Source organism: Macaca mulatta, chromosome 12, assembly GCF_049350105.2.
Source record: "Macaca mulatta isolate MMU2019108-1 chromosome 12, T2T-MMU8v2.0, whole genome shotgun sequence".
Classification (NCBI taxonomy): Eukaryota; Metazoa; Chordata; class Mammalia; order Primates; family Cercopithecidae; genus Macaca; species Macaca mulatta.
In genome coordinates, this window is record NC_133417.1 from 130,082,097 (window position 1) to 130,103,008 (window position 20,912).

The 20,912-nt window shown below is 40.5% G+C and overlaps 1 protein-coding gene across 7 annotated transcripts in view; it reads right to left on the reverse strand.

Moving 5' to 3' along the window:
* The window catches only part of DOCK10 (dedicator of cytokinesis 10), a 288,958-nt gene that overhangs the window by 74,469 nt on the left and 193,577 nt on the right, over positions 1-20,912 (reverse strand). For all 7 annotated transcript variants that reach the window (XM_077956660.1, XM_015111181.3, XM_077956661.1 and 4 more), the window contains 9 exons: positions 20,752-20,817; positions 17,717-17,809; positions 13,739-13,862; positions 13,423-13,544; positions 12,968-13,054; positions 10,001-10,093; positions 8,149-8,267; positions 6,245-6,314; positions 2,648-2,761 (listed from right to left, as the gene is read on the reverse strand). In XM_077956660.1, the coding sequence (XP_077812786.1) occupies positions 2,648-2,761; positions 6,245-6,314; positions 8,149-8,267; positions 10,001-10,093; positions 12,968-13,054; positions 13,423-13,544; positions 13,739-13,862; positions 17,717-17,809; positions 20,752-20,817 (888 nt within the window). The remainder of the gene's footprint in view (positions 1-2,647; positions 2,762-6,244; positions 6,315-8,148; positions 8,268-10,000; positions 10,094-12,967; positions 13,055-13,422; positions 13,545-13,738; positions 13,863-17,716; positions 17,810-20,751; positions 20,818-20,912) is intronic.

Consider the following 20,912-nt stretch of genomic DNA (forward strand, 5'->3'; position numbering starts at 1 on the left):
ACCTAAATAACTAATATCTCAAAATTATCTGCTCATACCAGATTTTGTCATGAAATAAATGCAGGCCCAATGATAAGAGCAGTACACACTTGTTCCTACTTAGGGCTTTGCAGAGGTAGGACCTTGTTCACCTGAGCTCTTTTGGAAACTGTCCAGCCTGCACATCTGAGTGCTATCCACAACGCGACCCTCCTCCCTGCCACAAATAGCTCCTTAATGGGGTCTAGTGTTGCACTCAGGCATCAAGACCTGTCCTCTGGGGGTCCTGGAGGGCTTGGGACAGAGATTGAAGCAGGCCTGGGAATCCGCCTATAGGACCTTCAGCAAGAGGGTCTTGGGGTTCCTTACAGGTCTAGAAGGGGAGGTAGGGGCTCCTGGTGGGCTTATTCTCTTTATTCTCTTAGCTCCTCTTAAACCTTGGCCTATGAGGATGGGTGCAGTATGAGAAAAGCAAAGCACACCCCAGGATGGGCACCCTTCTTTCTTGGGCCTAAGGGTGACACTTAGCTACAAAAAGTCATATTGTACATGTACAGTTTCAAGAACGCACCCCTTGCATCCTCTCTGCTTCCCACCCCTTCCACCACAGTAACAGTTTTAAATTTTGTGCCAATCATTCCCTTTACTTTACTTCACAGTTTTGCTATGAATGCTTATACAATGAAGGGATATTTAGTTCATCTGGCCACTGAACTTCATATAAATGGAACTGTCCTCTATGTATTCTTCTGAGATTGCCTTTTTCATTCAACAAACTCTGTTCTGTGGTTCGTTTATGTTGAAGCATGTAGCTGGGGGGATCACCTACGGTCACCACATGACATATATAATCACCACGTACTTATCTGCTCTACTGTCAATGGGCATTTGGATTATATCCTGTTTTAAGCTCATACAAACAAGGCTGCTATAAACTTTTGACAACATAGTCCTAATTCCGAAAGACTGGCTCAGATCAAAAAGAGAAGGGATTGCTGTTCTACAAAGGCAGCTATGGCTTAATGGAGTGATCACTTCTTAGTAAGAAGAAATGGAAATGGCTACCAATACTATCCTAGCACTCCAACAGCATTCTAATGGCTATTAGAAGTGAAACATGTTGTTAGGAATATGAATGAATCCCAGGCACACTGCTGCAATCCTCTCTCCCTAATCTTGTCCAAAATATTTTTAGCCATCATGTCAAGTGTTCCAACATTTGTCTCTTAATTCAACAGACTCCTGCCCCTCTCCACCCCTTAGCACTCTGGCCTGCCTCCACTATTTTCCTTGAATCCACCAGCACTAATGAAATTGAGCTTTTGCCTGTTTACGTCTGATGACAGATGAAACCTTGACTCCTCTGCTGCCCTCTCCACACGTTCCCTTATGTATCTGCACACTCCACTGCCTCCCGTCTCCTGAAACCCGCCCGCCCCGCCTTCCAGAGCACATGGTCCATCATTAGCACAATCTCCTGAAGATGCAGTTCTTCTCCAAGCATTCTCTTCACTCCATATTTTAACTGAGCAGCGACTCTCCGCAGAGGATCCTGCCTCTCTGATAGCCCCTCGAGTGGTTGCGGTCTCCATTTTCACCCCACTGTAGTCGATTCTCAACACAGCAGTCAGAGGGATTCTTTTAAACCAAGGTCAGCTTGGTTTAAAACATTACTCCTCTGTGCAAAACCTTCCAATGACACAAATCCCCGTTCTGCTCTGAGTGGGAAAGCCAGGCCTGTGCTAACTGCCAAGCCTCCAGTGGCTTCCATGACTTCATCTTCCATCTTTTTTTTTTTTCTTTCTGCTCACTTGGCTCCAGCCACAGTGTCCTCCCCGTCTCCTGCAGACACACCAGCCGTGCTGCTGCCTGATGACTTCATGCAGGTCTTTCCCTCTGAGCATCTCCATGGCCAGCACCCTCTTTGCCTTCACATTTTTTTTTTTTTTTTACTCAAGAATTACCTTCTCCATCAGATACATCCTGATCACTCTATTTAAAACTTCAACTCTCCCCTACACCTTCAGTACTCACAATGCCCAATTCTTACCAGTTCTATAATTTTTCCAATGCATCTTCTTTTCTAACATACAATATCTGTCTGTCTGTCTGTCTGTCTGTCTATCTATCTATCTATCTATCTATCTATCTATCTACCTACCTACCTACCTACCTACCTACCTACCTACCTATCTATCTGGTCTTGTTGCCCAGGCTGCAGTGCAATGGCATGATCTCAGCTCACTGCAACCTCTGCCTCCCAGGTTCAAGCGATTCCCCTGCCTCCACCTCCTGAGTAGCTGGGATTACAGACGCGCACCACCACTCCTGGCTAATTTTGTTTTTGTAGTTTTAGTAGAGATGGGGTTTCACCATGTTGGCCAGGCTGGTCTTGAACTCCTGACCTCAAGTGATCTGCCCATCTCGGCCTCCCAAAGTGCTGGGATTACAGGGGTGAGTCACCGCACCCAGCCCATTCTACTTTTTTGTATGTTGTCTTGATATAGATCTCTTTTGCTTAGTATCTTTATATGCTAAGTTTCAATACGAATCTTAATGCTGGAAACTGCAAGAGAAACAGTCTACATCAATGACTCCTATCATTTTCCAGGGATAAGCATGATCCATGCCTAGTACTCACATTAAAGGACCATCTTTAAATTCTTACCTTTAGGACATGCTTTACTGTTGTTGAGTCATTTGATTTCAAAAGACCAGTCACATTTTTAGCCAGTTCCTCATGTACAGTCCTCTCCTTGCATGCCCTGGTCTTGAACACGAACTGAAGAAAATCCAAAAAGTGAATAAAGTTAAATACTTTGAAAAATGAAGCTTCAAAAACTATGCCATGTGAATAACTCATATCTCAAAATTATCTGCTCATGCCAGATTTTGCCATGAAATAAATGCAGGCCCAATGATAAGAGCAGGACACAACTGTTCCTATTTAGGGCTTTGCAGAAGTCAGGCCTTGCTCACCTAAGCTCTCCTTGAAACTCTTTGTAGAAATCAAGAGAAAGAGCTGGAGAGCCATTTAACACGTTCAAGGAAACATGGAGGGCTTTGACCCACCTACTTAGGACACATTCCCCTTCTCCTTCCTCCATTGGTAACAGGTGGCATGGTAGCAATTCTTCATCCTGAAAGGGTAGAGCACCCACTCAAATAGCCAAGTGGGGAAGCCGGTGCCTTCCAGAGGCCAGTAGGTGAGCTCCCCACAAACCCAGGGTCTATCATCCCATGCTTAGACACATCTATCAAGGCGTTCATGAACATTGGCCATCAGTAAGATAACAAATGGTGCATACTTATTTTTTTTCCTCAGAAGATTGGTTTTGGCATGCACCACTGAGTGCATGTAATGGCTAGTTTTCAGTATTTCTTCATCTCTTAAGAATATCAGTATCAATTTATGCACATCCATAAAGTTCAAATATAAAATGCTTATTACTGAATTATAATATTTCACTTATGAGTTGGGTTTGCCTCATGGAAGGACATTTCTTCATAATTTTCACAATTCAGATTTCACTATAATTGAGAGTGAAGGCAGGAAAGAGAATGAATGGCTTAACATAGAGGCACATGAGCTTTTGGATCTGTAACTGTTTCTTTAAACTTTGTAGCACACTGGCTACCTAACTTGTCTTGGTGGGATTTGACTTCTCCAAGCTCATCTCAAAGAAGAAAGATGAAGTTAATGGATGCATGAAACTAGATAAGATCAAGAGTAATACAATTTTTCCCTCTCATGGATTATACCTCAGATGAGAGCAATGTCATCAATGAGCTCATGCCATGCACAGTTATTTAGCCTGAAGGGCATTTAAACTGGCACTGAAATATTATTTTAAAATGTTGACTATAACCCATCAGTGCTACAAATCACTGTTAACCATGGCATTTAATTAGACTGGCTTTAGCCACGCATCTTTGAAAAAGGCATGGTGTATGTGTGCATTTTGAATATTGTAGATGAAGTGAGTTAGCAGCATTTAGCACCACTGAACTTGAAATGGTGTTTAGATAACTTCTGAATAAATACAAATTGCATTGAATGTCACATCTTTCGAGGACATTCAAGCATGCACTGAGTCCAGTCACAGAATGATAGAGCTGAATGTTCCTTTGGTCATTTCATCGCACATCACAGAGGAGAAAACTGAGGTTCAGAGAGGCTGACTGCTACAGTCTAGAATTGACTAGAATCTAGTCTCTTACTTGCCAGCTTAGTGTTCTTTCCAGAGTAAAATGTGAGTTGATGATATTTATTAGGAGGTATTTTAGATATGTTAAAATTTATTATAAAATTGTTATCAGCCTAAAATTCCACAGAGGTGTATTTTTGGATTTAAATCACTTAAAGCAACCTAAGTAGATAATCTCCTGTATTATAACGTGAGATGGTCCTATTGGGTATTTCAGATATCCTGGTTAAAAATAAGGGCCACACCAGGATGCATTTCTAATGCATCTCTCCAGGAGCATCATCGGTAGAGAGTCTGAGATTTGAGGTACTCACAAAGAGCTAGCCTTGGTAATCACAAAAATAGTCACAACACAGGAGAATTCTTAAAGTAATTTTCAATGATTTCACTGACATGAGGAAAATAATAGGTGTTGAAATGGAGATGCCTGTGTATAAGATGGGTCAAGAACTTTTTTTCTCTTTCTCTCTCAGTCCCTTTAAGGATTGAAATGAAACATTGGGGTAAGCATTGAGAGGGTGAAACCTCTCGAGGTGATTCTGTTGAATGGTAAATTCATCGATACTCTATAAAACTAAGCTATGACCCTATCTTAGGGAGCAAACTAAAAAGGCATGTGTAGGTGGAACTGGCTTTTCACAACTGAGATGTGGATCTTATTGGGTAAAATTATACCGTAAGAAATTATTGTGAAGTAACTATTTTCGGCATGTAGCCTATGTTTAAAAAGGGCACACACTCATACTTTGGTATTTGGGAAGACAACCAACATTTCTGACAGATAGAAAACATATGGATATAAAAATTGTTAACGAAAAATATTTCCTTCCAGGTGGTATCTTAGAGGGGTTCTCTCCAGAATGCAATTTCTGGTTACTTCCTTTTATGGGAGCGAGGATTTTTTTTTTTTGAGATGGAGTCTCGCTCTGTTGCCCTGGCTGGAGCGCAGTGGCGCGATCTTGGCTCACTGCAAGCTCTGCCTCCTGGGTTCACGCCATTCTCCTGCCTCAGCCTCCCGAGTAATGGGACTACAGGCACCCACGATCACGCCTGGCTAATTTTTTTTTTGTATTTTTAGTAGAGATGGGGTTTCACTGTGTTAGCCAGGATGGTCTCAATCTCCTGACCTCGTGATCTGCCCACCTCGGCCTCCCAGTATGCTGGGGTTACAGGCGTGAGCCACCACACCAAGCCAATTTTTTTTAAAAAACAAGTTTCTAGACATCTTGAATATGTTAGTATCTGTCTGTGCATACATATTAAGAGAATATAGTTTTTTGATGAAAAAGCTGTGTCTCAAAAAGATTTAATCTATGCATAGGAAAAAGATTAGATATTTAGATCCTCTATGTATTATAAAGTAATTTAAGATACTCTTCTGTATTTCTGGATGGGTTCTTTCTTTTCATTAAAGAGGATGACATTTAGGTGGGAACTACGAAAACACAAACATCATCACAAGTTCACTGGCATTAATCCACAGGCCAACTGGAAATGAGAATAGAAGCATCTCTGAGTGAACACTTGACATAGGACACTGGAAGAAGCAGTGCACACTGATGGAATGGGCAAGTGGTTCATGCCAGAAGATAAAGGACTTAACATACCAGAAGCAGGTACAAATATACAGTAACTGGGAAAATGAAATAATGCCTGAGAAAACAATAGAAAGAGCTAAGAAAGCATTGCAGAGGAAACACAGAGCATTCAACAAACCAATAGGAAAGTCTTCCTTAAATTAACACAGGAATCTCATTTACTTGTAATGTTGACTTCAAAAGCATAGCACTTGAGTCTTCTCCTCTATCTTTTTCTTTCCTCTCTCTCCCCATTTAATTATTTATTTGCACAGGTACACATTACTTATACGTTTAAAAATTCACCTCGCCCATTAATGCAAAGAGATGGAATTCTAAGTAGCTAAGGGGAATTCCTGATATTACTGTGATGGGCGCCACTCAGTTAAAGGGAGAAAACTTCCCACTTACTGCACACAGGAAATGAGACAAGCCACACAGCACAAGGGATATGAGCAATTTCCAAGAGGCATTTCATACCTTAATATATGACTGGACAGAATGATCCAGCTGTTCGTCATGGCACTTGGCCACAATGTCGGTCAGAACCCTGGAAAAGCAAAGCTGATCAGTGGTCTTTCTGGAGAGGGCAGAAAAATCCCGCTTTAGTTTGTCATTACAGTGCTTCGTAAATTGGGTATTTAATAGTTACCGGGTGAATGAATGAACCAATCCCTGACTCCTTCCTTGCCCTTCTCACCCCCATATCCAATACTGGGCATTTAATATCTATAGCATCGATGACCATTTCCATCAATGAGCCATTTCCAACTTTGAAACTTTGAAACACAAAGATGTAAGTAGTGTTGTAATATCACAATGGAGACTTTTTGTCCAAGTTGAATGTGCTAAGTATGGTCTGTGCATTTTTGACATTATCTTTTTGCAAAAGGGATTACTTTTAGTGCCTAATTGAAATTTTAGACCTTTAACTTCAAATTAATAATCATATTTCATTTGAAAAGGGCTTGCCTTCCGACCTATGGGCAGTACATATGCTTTCGGAAGAAGTAATTAGGTTAAGATGCAGTTGGTTTGTTTTGCTTTGTTTTTCCCGTAGCTGGGTTGGGGTTTCCAGTAGCAGTGATGGTACAGGTGGATCTTTTTTCACATGAACACTACTATAGCTCCATGGCTTTTTTCTTTTTACGGCTTTTTTTTTCTTTTTTCACATTAACACTATAACTCCGTGGCTATGGTGCTCAGGAATATCTCAGAATTTTCAACAGATCTATCTGCTGCAATATTTAGGAGTCTTGCCAACACAGACACACATTCACATGCTGAAAAGAGCATGAGTTGAAGACACAGTTGGGGACTTTTAATGTGGGTCCAGAACTGGATGGTTGTGGAGCCATTAGAGATATTTAAATTGTCCAGAATTTCAGGCTCTGCTTTAAAAACTGGCTAAAAACCCTCATTCAGAAAGAGGTCAGTAACAGGCCTGTGAGTTAGAAAGATACTGGAAACATTTCAATGCCAAAAGTAACATTTTTTTTTTCCAGAATGCTATGACTAAGTTTTTATAAACAATGAACAGCACAAATATAAATTTCATAATTAATTCAAAACACTATCTCTATAAAGAAGAAACTGTGATCTGTGAAGGCATTGGCCAGATTAGAGATGTTGGAAGAAGTCAGTATAGCCAAATTTAAAGTGAGAACAGTTAAAAAATTTAGTATTTTAAAAAAAGGTTCTTGTGGGAATGCAAAATGATACAGCCATTCTGGAGAACAGACACTTTCTTAAATATCAAACATGCAACCCCCTTGTCTCCCAGCAATTACACTCTGGGCATTTACTTCAGAGAAACGAAGACTTATGTTTACACAAAACCTGTACATGAATGTTCATAGCACTTTTATTCATAAGAGCCCTAAACTGGAGACACTCCAGATGTCCTTCAACAGGTGAATAAACAAACATACGTGGTGCATCCACATCATGGAATACTACTCTGCGATGAAAAGGAGTGAACTACTGATAGATGCAATGATCTGGATGAATTTCCAGAGAATTATGTTTCGTGAAAAAGCCAATTTCAAAAATTTATACTGTATGATTCTACACCTGTATGGAAGATGTTGCCAGTGGGGAAAACTAGGTAAATGGCACATGGGAAACTGAATTATGTTTTACAATTGCATATGAATCTCAAAATAAAAATTTTAATTTAAAAACCAAAGAAAAAGAGGTCTAACACTTTACTACTAATAATAAGGTATTAGAAGGTAAGGAGTCAAGAGTGGAAAATGCTTAAATTAGAGATGCGTTCAAATGAAATGTAAACACACAACAGTAGATGACTGTTTAGTTATAATTAAGAGTTTGTGTAACTACAGATTATAAAGTCTCTTCTCTTAAGGTTGTGTTATGGATACCTGGTGACAGTTGTAGTTATTTCATCTTCCTCATTCTGTACCAGAACTTTGAAGAGCTGATTCAAAATTATAGGCAGAAAACTCATGATTGCATGAATCTTTTCCACATTCAGTAAGTTCTGTAGTAAATTGGCAGAATAAAAAGGATATCAATAAAATTTGAAGCATGTCCTAGATTCAAGATCTGAAACTATAAAGCTATGAGAAGAAAACATAAGGAGAAAAACTTCATGACATTAGACTGGGTAATGATTTTTTGGATACGACCCTCAAAGCTCAGGCAGCAAAGTGAAAACAGACAAATGGCACTGTATCAAACTAAAAGGTTTCAGCACAGCCAAGGAAACACTCAATGGAGTAAAGAGACAACTTTACTCCGTTGAATGGAGGAAAATATTTGCAAACCATAAATCTTAGAAAGGGTAAATATCCAAAATATATAAGGAACTTAAACAACTCAATAGTAAGAAAACAACCCAATGAAAAAGTGGGTGAGGAACCCAAATAGCCATTTCTCGAAAGAAGATGTACAAATGGCCAACAGATATATAAAAAATGTTCAACGTCATTGATCATTGGAGAAATGCAAATTAAAACCACAGTGTGATGTCACCTCATAACTGTTAAAATGGCTGTTATCAAAAAAGGTGAAAGATAATAATTATTGGAGAGGATGTGGAGGAGAAGGAACACTTGCATACTGCTGGTAGGAATGTAAACCAGAAGAGCCACTATGGAAAACAATATGAAGGTTCCTCAAAAAATTAAAAATAGCACTGCCATATAATCTAGCAATCCCACTACTGGATGTATATCCAAAGGAAGTGAGATCAGTATGCTGAAGATGTCTAGGTTCCCATCTTTATTGCAGCACAATTCACAGCAGCTGAGATATAGAATCAATTCAAGTGTCCATCAACAGATGAAATGAGTAAAGAAAACGTGGTACATAAACATAATGGAATACTATACAGCTTTAAAAAGGAAGGAAATTTGGTCATTTGCAACAATATGGAGGAACCTGGAGTATATTATGCTAAGTGAAATGAGCCAGGCCCAGAAAGACAAATACCACACGATCTCATTTATACGTGGGATCTAAAAAAGTTGAATTCATGGAAGTAGACAGTGGAATGGTGGTTACCAGGGGCTAGGGAGGAAGTGCCGGGGGGATGTTGATCAAAGGATACAAAATGTCAGTTAGATATATAGGAGGAATATTGCACAACATGGTGACTATAGTTAATAAAAACGGGCTATACTCTTGAAAATCTCTAAAAGAGTGGATATTAAGTGTTATAACCATAAAAATTATAAGAATGTGATATAACAAATACAGTAATTAACTCAATGAAGCTGTTACATAATGTATACATATTTCCAAACATCATACTGTATACAATAAAGGCATATAATTTTTCTTTGTTAATTAAAAAATGAATACATTAGAAAAAAATAAAGTATATTCTGCTGGTATTTTTTTCAGAACTTGAATATGAGCACTGTAGCCCACCTTTATCTGGCTTTATTCTTTATTGCAATTAGTATGGAATATAGGCATGATGGCAATGTTGCAAGGACTCTTGATTTAATAACTAATTTAAAATGAATTGATTCTGATTTTCAATTATTTTTATTTTGGAAAAAACTGATTTTTGCCTGTCTTTTAAGTCAAGAAACAGAAACGATTCAGAAATTATGAAATAAAATCATTTACTCTCTGAATTGATAAGGTATTAAAAAATCTTGAGTAATAATCATCTCCCAGTTTACCAATCAGTGGAAAATGTAAATGTCTCCTTTGCATATTTTTACCCTGGAGATCACTGAAACTGCTTGCATGTCATGTTACCTTACAAGAGCGGACGAAATTTGAGGTAGGTGACTGAGACATATCTTTCTCTCTTTTTTGGCACTCTTGGAAAAATGCATTCACATGTGGATCCTACAACAGCAAAAAAAAAAAAAAAAAAGTTTATTTCTGATGATACGTAAACTGTGTTACAAACATAAACCACTGTGATGTGAGGTAAGCACTTCTGTAGGATCGATGCCTTGAAGTGCAAATGCTTTATTAAGGAGTCGGAGGAACAAAGCTTTGATGTGGACATTGCTGGTCTAGTGAAGGCTCTGCATAAACTACAAAGCCCACTCTTCTATTTCATTCTAAGAGGTTTTGTTGTCCTGTTCAACCACATGACAATGGCTGGAGAATTACTTCTCTTGGTTGTGCTTTTTGTGTTGAGAAAAATTTTCCTCATTTATCTTCCCACTCCCGCTTCTTCCATAGACTTCCACCAATTTCTTCCATGCCATGCTTGACACACATGACAATGCATACTCATGAATATCCACGGGGCATATTTTCAGGCTTAGAATGCCTGAATTAGTCCCAGATTAGAAGTCCACAACTCATATCTTAGGATAAAACTGACTATAACACTTGAAATTTATTTCCTGAAGAAGGTGGTACCTGGAAAATTCTCTCAAGTTCTGCCCTGAGGGTGGGAGCTACACAGTCAGGCAGTGAGATAAAGAACTTGTGTGAGGACATACTCTGGATGTTTCTCTGGTTTCTATGATTCCAGAAAGGCATCTGTAGCTTGGGTTTCCCTCATTTCCCTCAGGTCACTATGTGTGTGCGTGTGTGCGTGTGCACACGTGCTATTTTCTGTTTTCGAAATGCAGCTCTTTTTTGACTAGAAACAACTGTTTTCCTTTTAAGTATCACTTCATTGATTCGTCTATTTGCTCATTATTTATGGAAAGCTGACTGCATGCCAGGCTCTTAGCAGGCACCGAGGGAGGACAGAGCGGAGGGCAAGGAAGGCCCAACCCCTTCCTCTGTGTACCTTCCATTAAGGCGGGGAGGCCAGCACGACACCACTACTTCCACACACACCTATGTAATCCCATTTGATGAGTACTTCAAACACAAAGCAGGTGCCATCTGGATGAGTGACAAGATGGCCCAACTTTGTCTGTTGGGTCAGGGAACAGGGAAGGCTTCTTAGAGGAAGTGACAATTGAGCTGAGATCTGAAGGATGGGTAGGAACCAACCAGACCAACAAGGGGAAGGGGGGTATCCATCCCCTGCAATATGGTTTGTAATAGCTGGCGGGGCGGTGGGGGGTGGCAGGAAAGGGGAGTACAATTACTCCCCATATCACGTAGGGTGTCCACCCCCCATGATATGGTTCGTAATAGTCAGGGAGGGTGAGTGGAAGAGCTTCTCTTCCCCACTGAAGAGGGGCTGAATGTCAAAGGGATCACTGGGTCTTCCTGGAACCAGGTGGATATTGTTTGGCTGCAGGGCCTTGGGTGTTTGAAAACTAAGGTAAATGCTGCCAGCATGTGGGTGATGAAAGTCAAGGCAGAGAGAGGGTGTGTTGTGGTGAGTTAGAGACCAGCTATTTGGAGAAAGCAGCTGGAAGCATGAGACAGAGAAACTGAGGAACTGCTGAGATATACGAAAATATAGGGTTTGGTGGACATTGAGCGTTTTGTGGAACTTGACCAGGGTTGATGGCATCAAAGAAAAGACGGGTTTAAATAGTTGTGGGCTCAGGGCTAGGGATAAGAAGTCAATGGGACTTGAAGCCTCAGAGGTTGCCGAGAGAAATTTTGGTCCAATGTATATATGATGCCTGGATTATTTCATTTTTCTTATGGATCAAGTGTGGCTTGTAGATAAAGCAGCATGAAGCAAAAAAATGAAAAGCAGATATACATTAAACCTAAGAAAAGAGAAATACATATTTTATGTACTTGTAATAATGTATAGTTTATATCTGTTGCCGGAAAACTCACATTGTGGTAAAATAAGCTGCTTTGCCACGGAAGGAATGAGTTTGTGGTCATTTAACAATGGTAATAATTATACATGTATTGACTTTTGCAGTTCATGATGTATTTCTCATTTTGATCACATTTTGAAATATTTCTCCTTTGGATCACATTTGCTACAACCTTAGGTAGCAGAGACTGTTGATATCATTCCTTGTTGAGGAAATAAGGATATCGGAGGTAAAGTGACTTGCCCAGGGTCATGGAGCCAGAAATTAGGTGGGGTGGTTCTCAAATGCAGTTCTGCCAACCTCATGGCCTTCCCATGAGATGAGCCCTGGGAAGGCATTGGGGATTGGACTTGGTTTTCAGGTAAAGATCTGAAGTATTTGTTTGTTTGTTGTTTATTTATTTATTTATTATTTTTGAGATAGAGGCTCGCTCTTGTTGCCCAGGCTGGAGTGCAATGGCACGATCTCAGCTCAACACAACCTCCGCCTCCCGAGTTCAAGAGATTCTCCTGCCTCAGCCTCCGGAGTAGCTGGGATTACAGGCATGCATCACCATGCCCGACTAATTTTGTATTTTTAGTAGAGGCGGGGTTTCTCCATGTTGGTCAGGCTGGTTTTGAACTCCTGAACTCAGGTAATCTGCCCGCCTCGGCCTCCCAAAGTGCTGGGATTACAGGCATGAGCCACCGCGCCTGGCCTTTATTTTTAACATTTAACATTTTTAACACATGAGTGTTGTCAGTAGAAGCAAGCCATATTCCAAGGGCAGTGTGATCCTATTAAACACACTTCTGGTATTTTGGTCTGAAGTTTTATGGTATGTGGGCTTAAGGGATTAGGACATTCTGTCTATCTTGAGCGAGGCATCAGATTATGCCCTTAACATTCTTCCTTTGTAGTATTCAAACACCTGCCTTTCTGACACTTCAGGAAATGATTAGTCTCATCCTGTAAATATGGGACTTACCTCATGATGCTGTGAGTTAGAGAAAATGCTACTATTTCAGGTCAACATGCTCACCTGAGTATTTACTGTTGATAAAACAAATGTCGATACTTTGAAAAGTGGTTTGCCACCATCAACCCATTTGATGTCACTCCCACCATGCTGCAAAATAAAGTTTGTTTACGGTCACTGTGACAATTTGAGAGAAAGAAAATAAATAGATTGTTTAGTTTATGTTAATATGCTGTTCTGATCCATTAATCTTATGTCACCATAGAGGAGAAAATAAAAGATGCAAATACACTTAGCACTATTGGTAGATGAGACCAATATGATATCGGGATCATTTTTAACAGATCATTTCCAGTGGCCATAAGCTAAACAAGAGATGTGGCATAGGTACACTTGATTCATAGCTACAAGGGACGTATACACTATGATCTTAATTTAAATAGCAGAGAAAGAAGATAATCTTATGCCATTAAGCTGGTGTGCTTTTTAAAAATCTTAAATTATACATTATTCAGTACCTTTCCGCTTGTAGAATCTTGAAAGCTTAAATAATTAGGAGGCAGACTTGTTGCTATTGGGATGTTGTACTCTTGAGAAGCTATCTGATCATGTTTCATCAGAGGAAGCCAAGCATATCCAACTGTGCAAAAGAATAACAAACAAAAATTCTGAGTACAAACCTCCACGGTAAGAAGTCACAATAACGCTATTTATTATTTACTAATATTAAACTTCATGAAAAATAATTGCATAAATCAGAGCTTTGAAGATGCTCTCCAAACCAATGCGAACAGAAGACATGTGACTCTGCCTCAGATTTCTTCCTGGCAGTACCTGATGTTTCCAGAGCCTCCTTCTTTTTGGCATTAGCTTTTGCATTGATGTCACAGGTGACGTGATAAAAAGAAAACAAAATATGGTGTTTCTCATGGAGTTGTGTTGGTAGCTCAATTTTCACCTGCAAGGAAAGAAACCATAGTTGGACTGAGATTAAAATCATTTGCCCAATATCAGAGCAAGACAAAGCATAGCTTTAAAAAAAATTTTTTTTAATTCTATTTAATTTTATTTTTTTTTGAGACTGTGTCTTACTCTGTCACCCAGGCTGGAGTGCAATGGCGTGATCTAGGCTCATTGCAACCTCTGCCTCCTGGGTTCAAGCAATTCTCCTGCCTTAGTCTCCCCAGTAGCTGGGATTATAGGCACGTGCTACCATGCCAAGCTAATTTTTGTATTTTTAGTAGAGATGGGGTTTCACTATGTTGGCCAGGCTGGTCTCAAACTCCCGACTTCAAATGATCCACCCTCCTTGTCCTCCCAAAGTGCTGGGATTACAGGCATGAGCAACCACACCACTGGTAAAAATTCTTTAACTGAAATCTAAGTCCGTGTTTAACAGTGCTGGATGTACTGATTTAATGCTCAATAAATATTGTTTCTGCTAGCAGTGATTTATTCACATGTTGATATTTTTACTTCTTTATTGTGATGGATGATGATAATTTGGAATACGTAGTGTTTCTCATTAGATAATTCATGCTACTAGGGTATGGATTAAATATATGCACATACATATGCATAAACACACACACAGATGTAACTGCAGAATATAGATAAGACACACATCGAGGAACTGTCATTAAGGGACACAAATTGAATAAACAGTAAGTCCATGCCTCCCAAAGTGTGGTTGGGGACCAGTTGCATAAGCATCACTTGGAAGTTCGTTAGAAATACAGAAGTTTTTTTTTTCATTTTGGAGACAGGGTCTCACATTTGTTGCCCAGACTAGAGTGCAGTGGTACGAACACAGCTCACTGCAGCTTTGGCCTCTGGCTTTTTTTTTTTTTTTTTTTTTTTGAGATGGAGTCTTGCTCTGTCACCAGGCTAGAGTGCAGAGGCATGATCTCAGCTTACTGCAACCTCCACCTCCTGGGTTCAAGAGATTCTCCTGCCTCAGCCTCGCGAGTAGCTGGTACTATAGGCGCACGCCACCACACCCAGCCAATTTTTGTATTTTTGGAAGAGATGGGGTTTCACTATATTGGCCAGGATGGTCTCAATCTCTTGACCTTGTGATCCACCCGCCTCGGGCTCCCAAAGTGCTGGGATTACAAGCGTGAGCCACCGCAGCTGGCCATGACCTCTGGCTAACTTTTTGATTTTTGTTGTTGTTCTTGTTGTAGAGACAGATGTCTTACTTTATTGCCCAGGTTGGAGTCTCAGACACTAACCTAGACACACTCAATTGGAATCTGCCCTTTCATAGGATCCCCAGGCAACTCATATGCACATTGTTGAGTAATATGGTATAGTAAATGATGCAGCTTTGGCATGGAATTGATCTCTTTTTAAAAACTAACAAACATATCTGTGTTACTGTGACAGCTAATGAGACATTTTGGGAAGTGGCCAGGCTGTAGCTATACAAATAATGCTTTCGAATGAAAATAAAATAAAAATGGATCTAGGTAAACAATATACTGAATGAAGGGCATTCTCCCTATTTCTGGAAAGAAATGTTTTCAACTAACTCTACATTTTATCGTGCTTTTGAGTTTTCAGAGCTCTGCCACGTACGTCATCATTTCATTTTCCCCAGTAGCCTTGTGAAGTAGCATGGTGCAGTGTTAGGAACCAGGGCTGCACATGTTAGGGGACTCTGAGTTACTGCAAAGGTGGTGTGGTCAGTAAGAGGATCTTCCAGGACAAGAACCCACATCTTGGGATGATCATTTTGCATTGGAACTCCGGTAAGCTGCAGGCAGCTCAATGTCAGCAACCGAGTCGTTCCCAGAATTGTACATACTCTCATGTGAAAAAGCTCATGGCTTTCATGAGGCTTCCAGGAAACACATGAGAATAGAAAGGTTAAAACAGTTAAGAACAGTAAGAATATTAATTTTTTTAAAAAAATCATATATCTACAGAAAAAGCATCTTCCAGATGGGCTTTGTCAACCCTTTGGTCAACCGATAACAGTAAATATTCTGTAATGTGATCATGGTTTTCCCTGAACTGTATTTCACTTTCTGTCCTGAATTTGTGGGGGGAAAATTAAGGAGCACTAACTGTACATGGAAGAGTGAAATAATGTCAGGCAGGTGTTTCATTGGTGTTCCTTTAATTAGTTTTGAAATGATTACTGTGCACACTGTGGGAGGCAGAAAGCCATCACCCGCTAGATGTCCTGAATGTTCTAATTCTGCCAATGTGCTACCTTACATGGTAAACAGGGCTTAACAGATGTGATTAAGTTAAGGACCACGAGATGGGGAGATTATCCTGGATTTTCCAAATGAGCACAGTGTCATCACAAAGGTCCTCATAAGAGGAAGGCAGGGTCATAAGAGAAGTGAGAACAGAAGCCGAGGTCAGAGTGATGGGATTGTCGGGAAGGCTCAAAAGCCAAGAAATGTGGGCAGCCTCTAGAAGCTGGAAAAGGAGAGGAACTGGAATCTTCCCTAGAACCTCCTGAAGGCTCGTAGCCCTGCTGCAAGCTCGATTTTAGCCCTGTGAGCCATTTCAGACTTCGGAACAACAAAACAGTAAGATAACAGTTGCATGCTGTTTTAAGCTGCTAAATGCTGGTAATGTGTGAAAGCAGCCATAGAAAATGCCTATAAAAGGTGTGATATTATGAATCTCAGGCATCCCATCAGCAGGCTGCACTAGTCAGACCTTCACTTTACGGTTAGAAATTAAATTTTATCACTGAAATTTGTTTGTCTAAAGTTGTTTGTAATGTAAGCTAACATGTGTATAGTAATTGACCATGAGCCCAATGACTTTCTATGTGTTAGAGGAAAAGGGTGAAGCTTCAGACTCTGGAGTCACATGGCCTGGTTTGATTTCTCTCACTTATTATGTACCCTTGGTAAAGTTACTTGACTTCTCTGAGCCATAGTTTTCTCATCCATCAAATAGGGAGGTAATAATAGTACCAACTTCTTGGAATTACTGTGGGGATTAAGGGAGATGATGTGTGCATGGAATTTAGCTTGAGGCTTGGCACACTGCAAGAGTCCTGAAAGCCTGCCAGGGCAAGGCTTGTTCCCTGTCATGTTTAGAGATGACAGGGTCCAAGCTCACTTAAGTTCAGGCATGTCATAAGCAATGTAATTGGCTCAGGCTCTAGTTCTCTGCTCTCTTCCTTATGACATGAAATGCTGCCATTCATTGGTAAAGCTATTTAACACAATCTCTTCACTAGCTAGTGAAATAAAAGAAAAAAAAAATTCACTGGAAAAGAAAAGAAGAAAAGATATACGCCAGCACTAAAAGCATATTTTTTAAATTTAAATTTTAATGTTTTTAGTTGAGATGGAGTCTTGTTCTGTTGTTAGGCTGGAGTGCAGTGGTGTGATCTCGGCTCACCACAGCCTCCGACTCCCTGGTTCAAGTGGGTTTCCTGCCTCAGCCTCCAGAGTAGCTGGGATTACAGGCACGTGCCACCACACCCAGCTAATTTTTGTATTTTTAGCAGAGACGGGGTTTCACCATGTTACCAGGATGGTGATCTGCCTGCTTCGGCCTCCCAAAGTGCTGGGATTACAGGCGTGAGCCACTGCACCTGGCCAGCATCCCATTTTTTTTAAAAGGTCACTCCTGTCCTGAAATACATGAATTTGCAATGTACTCCTGGAACAATTGTCAATTAATATAGTTTAGAAATCTTGGTAAGTATACACCGGCCAAGGCATGTCCTGAGTCTAATGAGGTCTAGAGAGAGTGTTTCTCACTACACAGTTATCTGACCATTCACCCACCTTTCTTAGGAGCTGCAGGGGACAGTGGAGGGCTGGCTCTTACCTCATCTGAGAAATCTGGATTCTGAGAGTGGTGCAGAACTGCTGTGTAGGCGGCTGAGGTGAAGATGGTCCCTCCAGGTTTTCCATAAATACACTGTTTAAAAAGTTATGAGTTGAACAATTGTAAGTGTCTGAAATTATCCCTGGGTGAAAAAAAGGCCACAACTCTTCAGTACCAACCCTGGGACAATGGCAAACTTTGTGATAACTTGCCAGGCTAAGCTGGCATCTAATTAACTTTTAACTTCTTTGGCCTACTACCCTGCATTTATTATACAGTGAAAGCTGCTGAAGATAATTTGATGGCTTTCATTCATCATATAGATAATACACCAGGGCCAAATACCTGTGAGACAGGAACAATACAGGGTGGCCATAGGAGAACAGACAATTCCAGGCAGAGGTTTCACATGACTAGCAAAAAGGATACTGTTGAAATAGCTCCATAAGTCAGTGGCCAATAAGACCCTAAAAAATAAGATGTGGGCCAAGCTGGCTAAGACCAACTGTACCCAGCATGGTGCTGGATTTGACCTAGGTTTCTTCCAGGACCTCATTATATGCCCATTAACATACTAAATTACACTTCCACCAGTACCTGGGCAGTTCTGCAAACACCCATATTTGCTATAAATATAGGTGGCACCACAATTCTGATACATCGTCACCTTTCTTTAGACATCTTCATGAATGTAAAGAAACCCATAAAGATAGAAGCCCTAAACCTTCTTGCAGACGAATGTCTCTCTTGAGTACATACTCTTCTTTCCTGAGTGTGTACTTTTTGCTTCACAGTAAATCTCTGTACTTTGACTATTTTCTGAGTCATCCTTGAAATCCTTCTTGTGACAGTGTCAAGAGCCTGTTCACCGGCTGGGGTTGGGGTCCTAAATACACTGTTTAAAAAGTTATGAATTGAACAATTATGAGTGTCTGAAATCATCCCTGAGTGAAAAAAAGGCCATAACTCTTCAGTTACCAACCCCAGGACAATAGCAATGATTCAGACAATGACCCGAGATAATGGTCAGTGTTTGAGGACCTCCCCTAGCCCATGAGTATCACCTGGACCAATCTGACTCTCGATTTACATGGGATAAGGTCTAACTTGTTTAAGACTGATTCCTATAGAATGGCTTCCTGAACAGGCCCTGATATGGTTAGACTTTGTGTCCCCACCCAAATCTCATCTTGAATTATAATCCCCACATGCTGAGGGAAGGAAGTGATTGGATCCTGGGGGCAGTTTCCCCTATGCTGTTCTCATGACAGTCAATGAATTCTCAAGAGATCTGATGGTTTTATAAATGGCAGTTTTTCCTGCTCTCACACAGGTGCTCTCTCTCTCTCTCGCCTACCACCATGTAAGACGTGCCTGTTCCCCTTCCACCATGACTGTAAGTTTTCTGAGGCCTCCCCAGCCATGCAGAACTATGAGTCAATTAAATCTCTTTTCTTTATAAATTACCCAGTGCAGTGTGAGAACAGAGTAATACAGGCCCCATGGAACCAGCTCTGATCTAGAGTTAAGGTCTTATGCAACCACAAGAGTTGGTTGGACCCCAGCCCCTGACACGCCAGCTTCTGGGATAGGGCTGGTTTCCGTTTCCACCACAGTAAGTTACTATTCTATCCAGCCCCGAATCAGGCCAGGGGCTGTGATATGGCACTTCCTTATAACTTATAAGCCCCCTTTGTCCAAAACTCAAGACCCCTCTTGTGGCGTCTGACATTTGATTTTGCTGTATCTCTGTGTGGTATTTTAGAATGCAGTGAAGCCGGGGACCCACCTGTGATTGTTCTTCTTTTCTACAATTTTCCATGTAAAAACATTGCTTTACAGGCCAGATGTGCTTGCCGTCTGATCATTGCCTCTGTTTGCTTAACAATTATATTTCACTTGAATTTTTCTCTCCTGATGCTAACGCTGTTTTCGAGTTTGGTGCCAGTGGATGCTGACAGTGGCTCAAGAGTTTTTTTTTTTTTAAAGACTCTCTTTACTGTGCCTGATTAATTCAATCACTCAAATTGATTATTGTTCTTCTGAATAATGCTACAAATTAGAGGACTCAATTTGTACCAGACAGAGTGCTTTAAGAGACTACCACAGAGAATGGTGGGGGTTAGTTAGAAATTAGTTTTGTCCTCTACTACCTCATTCTTTGATTTGCCGAAGCTGGTAAGATCGGCAGCAGGCCCACTACAAATAATTTCCCCCTCAGTTTTAATGGGTTACTTTATGTTGTTTGAAATCCCTAAAATAAAAACTGCATATTATATATCAAATGTGAACTCTAAAAAATGCCATCCAGTTGCAGCTTTGTAGAGTGAAAACAGCACAGTGCCTGCAAACCTCACAGTTTTATGGAGCATACTAAATCACGTGATCAGCAACCGGGACTGACTTCCCAGAGCCATTTTTCCAGTTCCTCAGGCACTTGGCCACGTGCACCTTCCATAACTGTGGGCATCCCAGGGGCCCCTGCGTTAGACGTTGGGCCAGTATGCAGCAGTGCTGCTGCGCAGACCACATGAGGGCCGGCTGGGTGTTCTGTTTTAAATCAAGCACACTGAACCGAGAGGCAGGCTAATCTTTGAAAAAGGCAATGTCTTCCACAGGGGATTCTCGGCATTTACCTTGGAGATTGTTGATTTTTAGATGGGAGAAGCAGAGAGTCAATATTTGGGAACAAAAGGTACAAGAATACTGTGTGTACATTAGAGGGCCAGAAGTTCATGATAAGCAGCTCGTAATGAAAGACTTCGTCATCATCAGATGTTGGATGTATGGTTATTCATTTAAAAAATGTGTCCTTTTTTCCCAAGTCATGAAAAGCTAAAAGAGCTATGAGACTGGGATTTCTAACAGATCTAGTTAATGATGACTGTTAAATCAGGTACGTTTCAGATCTAAAACAAATGTATTAAATTACTGCTCTTTCAACCACACTCACATAAAAAGCCCCACAATGGTGGAAAGAATCCCTGCACCTGCCTTCCCCCTTGATGCTGGGTGCCTTTGCTGACTTGGCTCACCTTCAGGGGCATGGCACTTTCTTCATCGGAATTTTTGAATTCAATGCACACAGTTATATTTCGTGCCTGAAATTATGGAGAGAAAAAATGAAATTGTAATTTCCTATCAAATAACATAAAAAAATCCAAGTGCCTAAAATAAGTAGCTTCTAATTAAATCC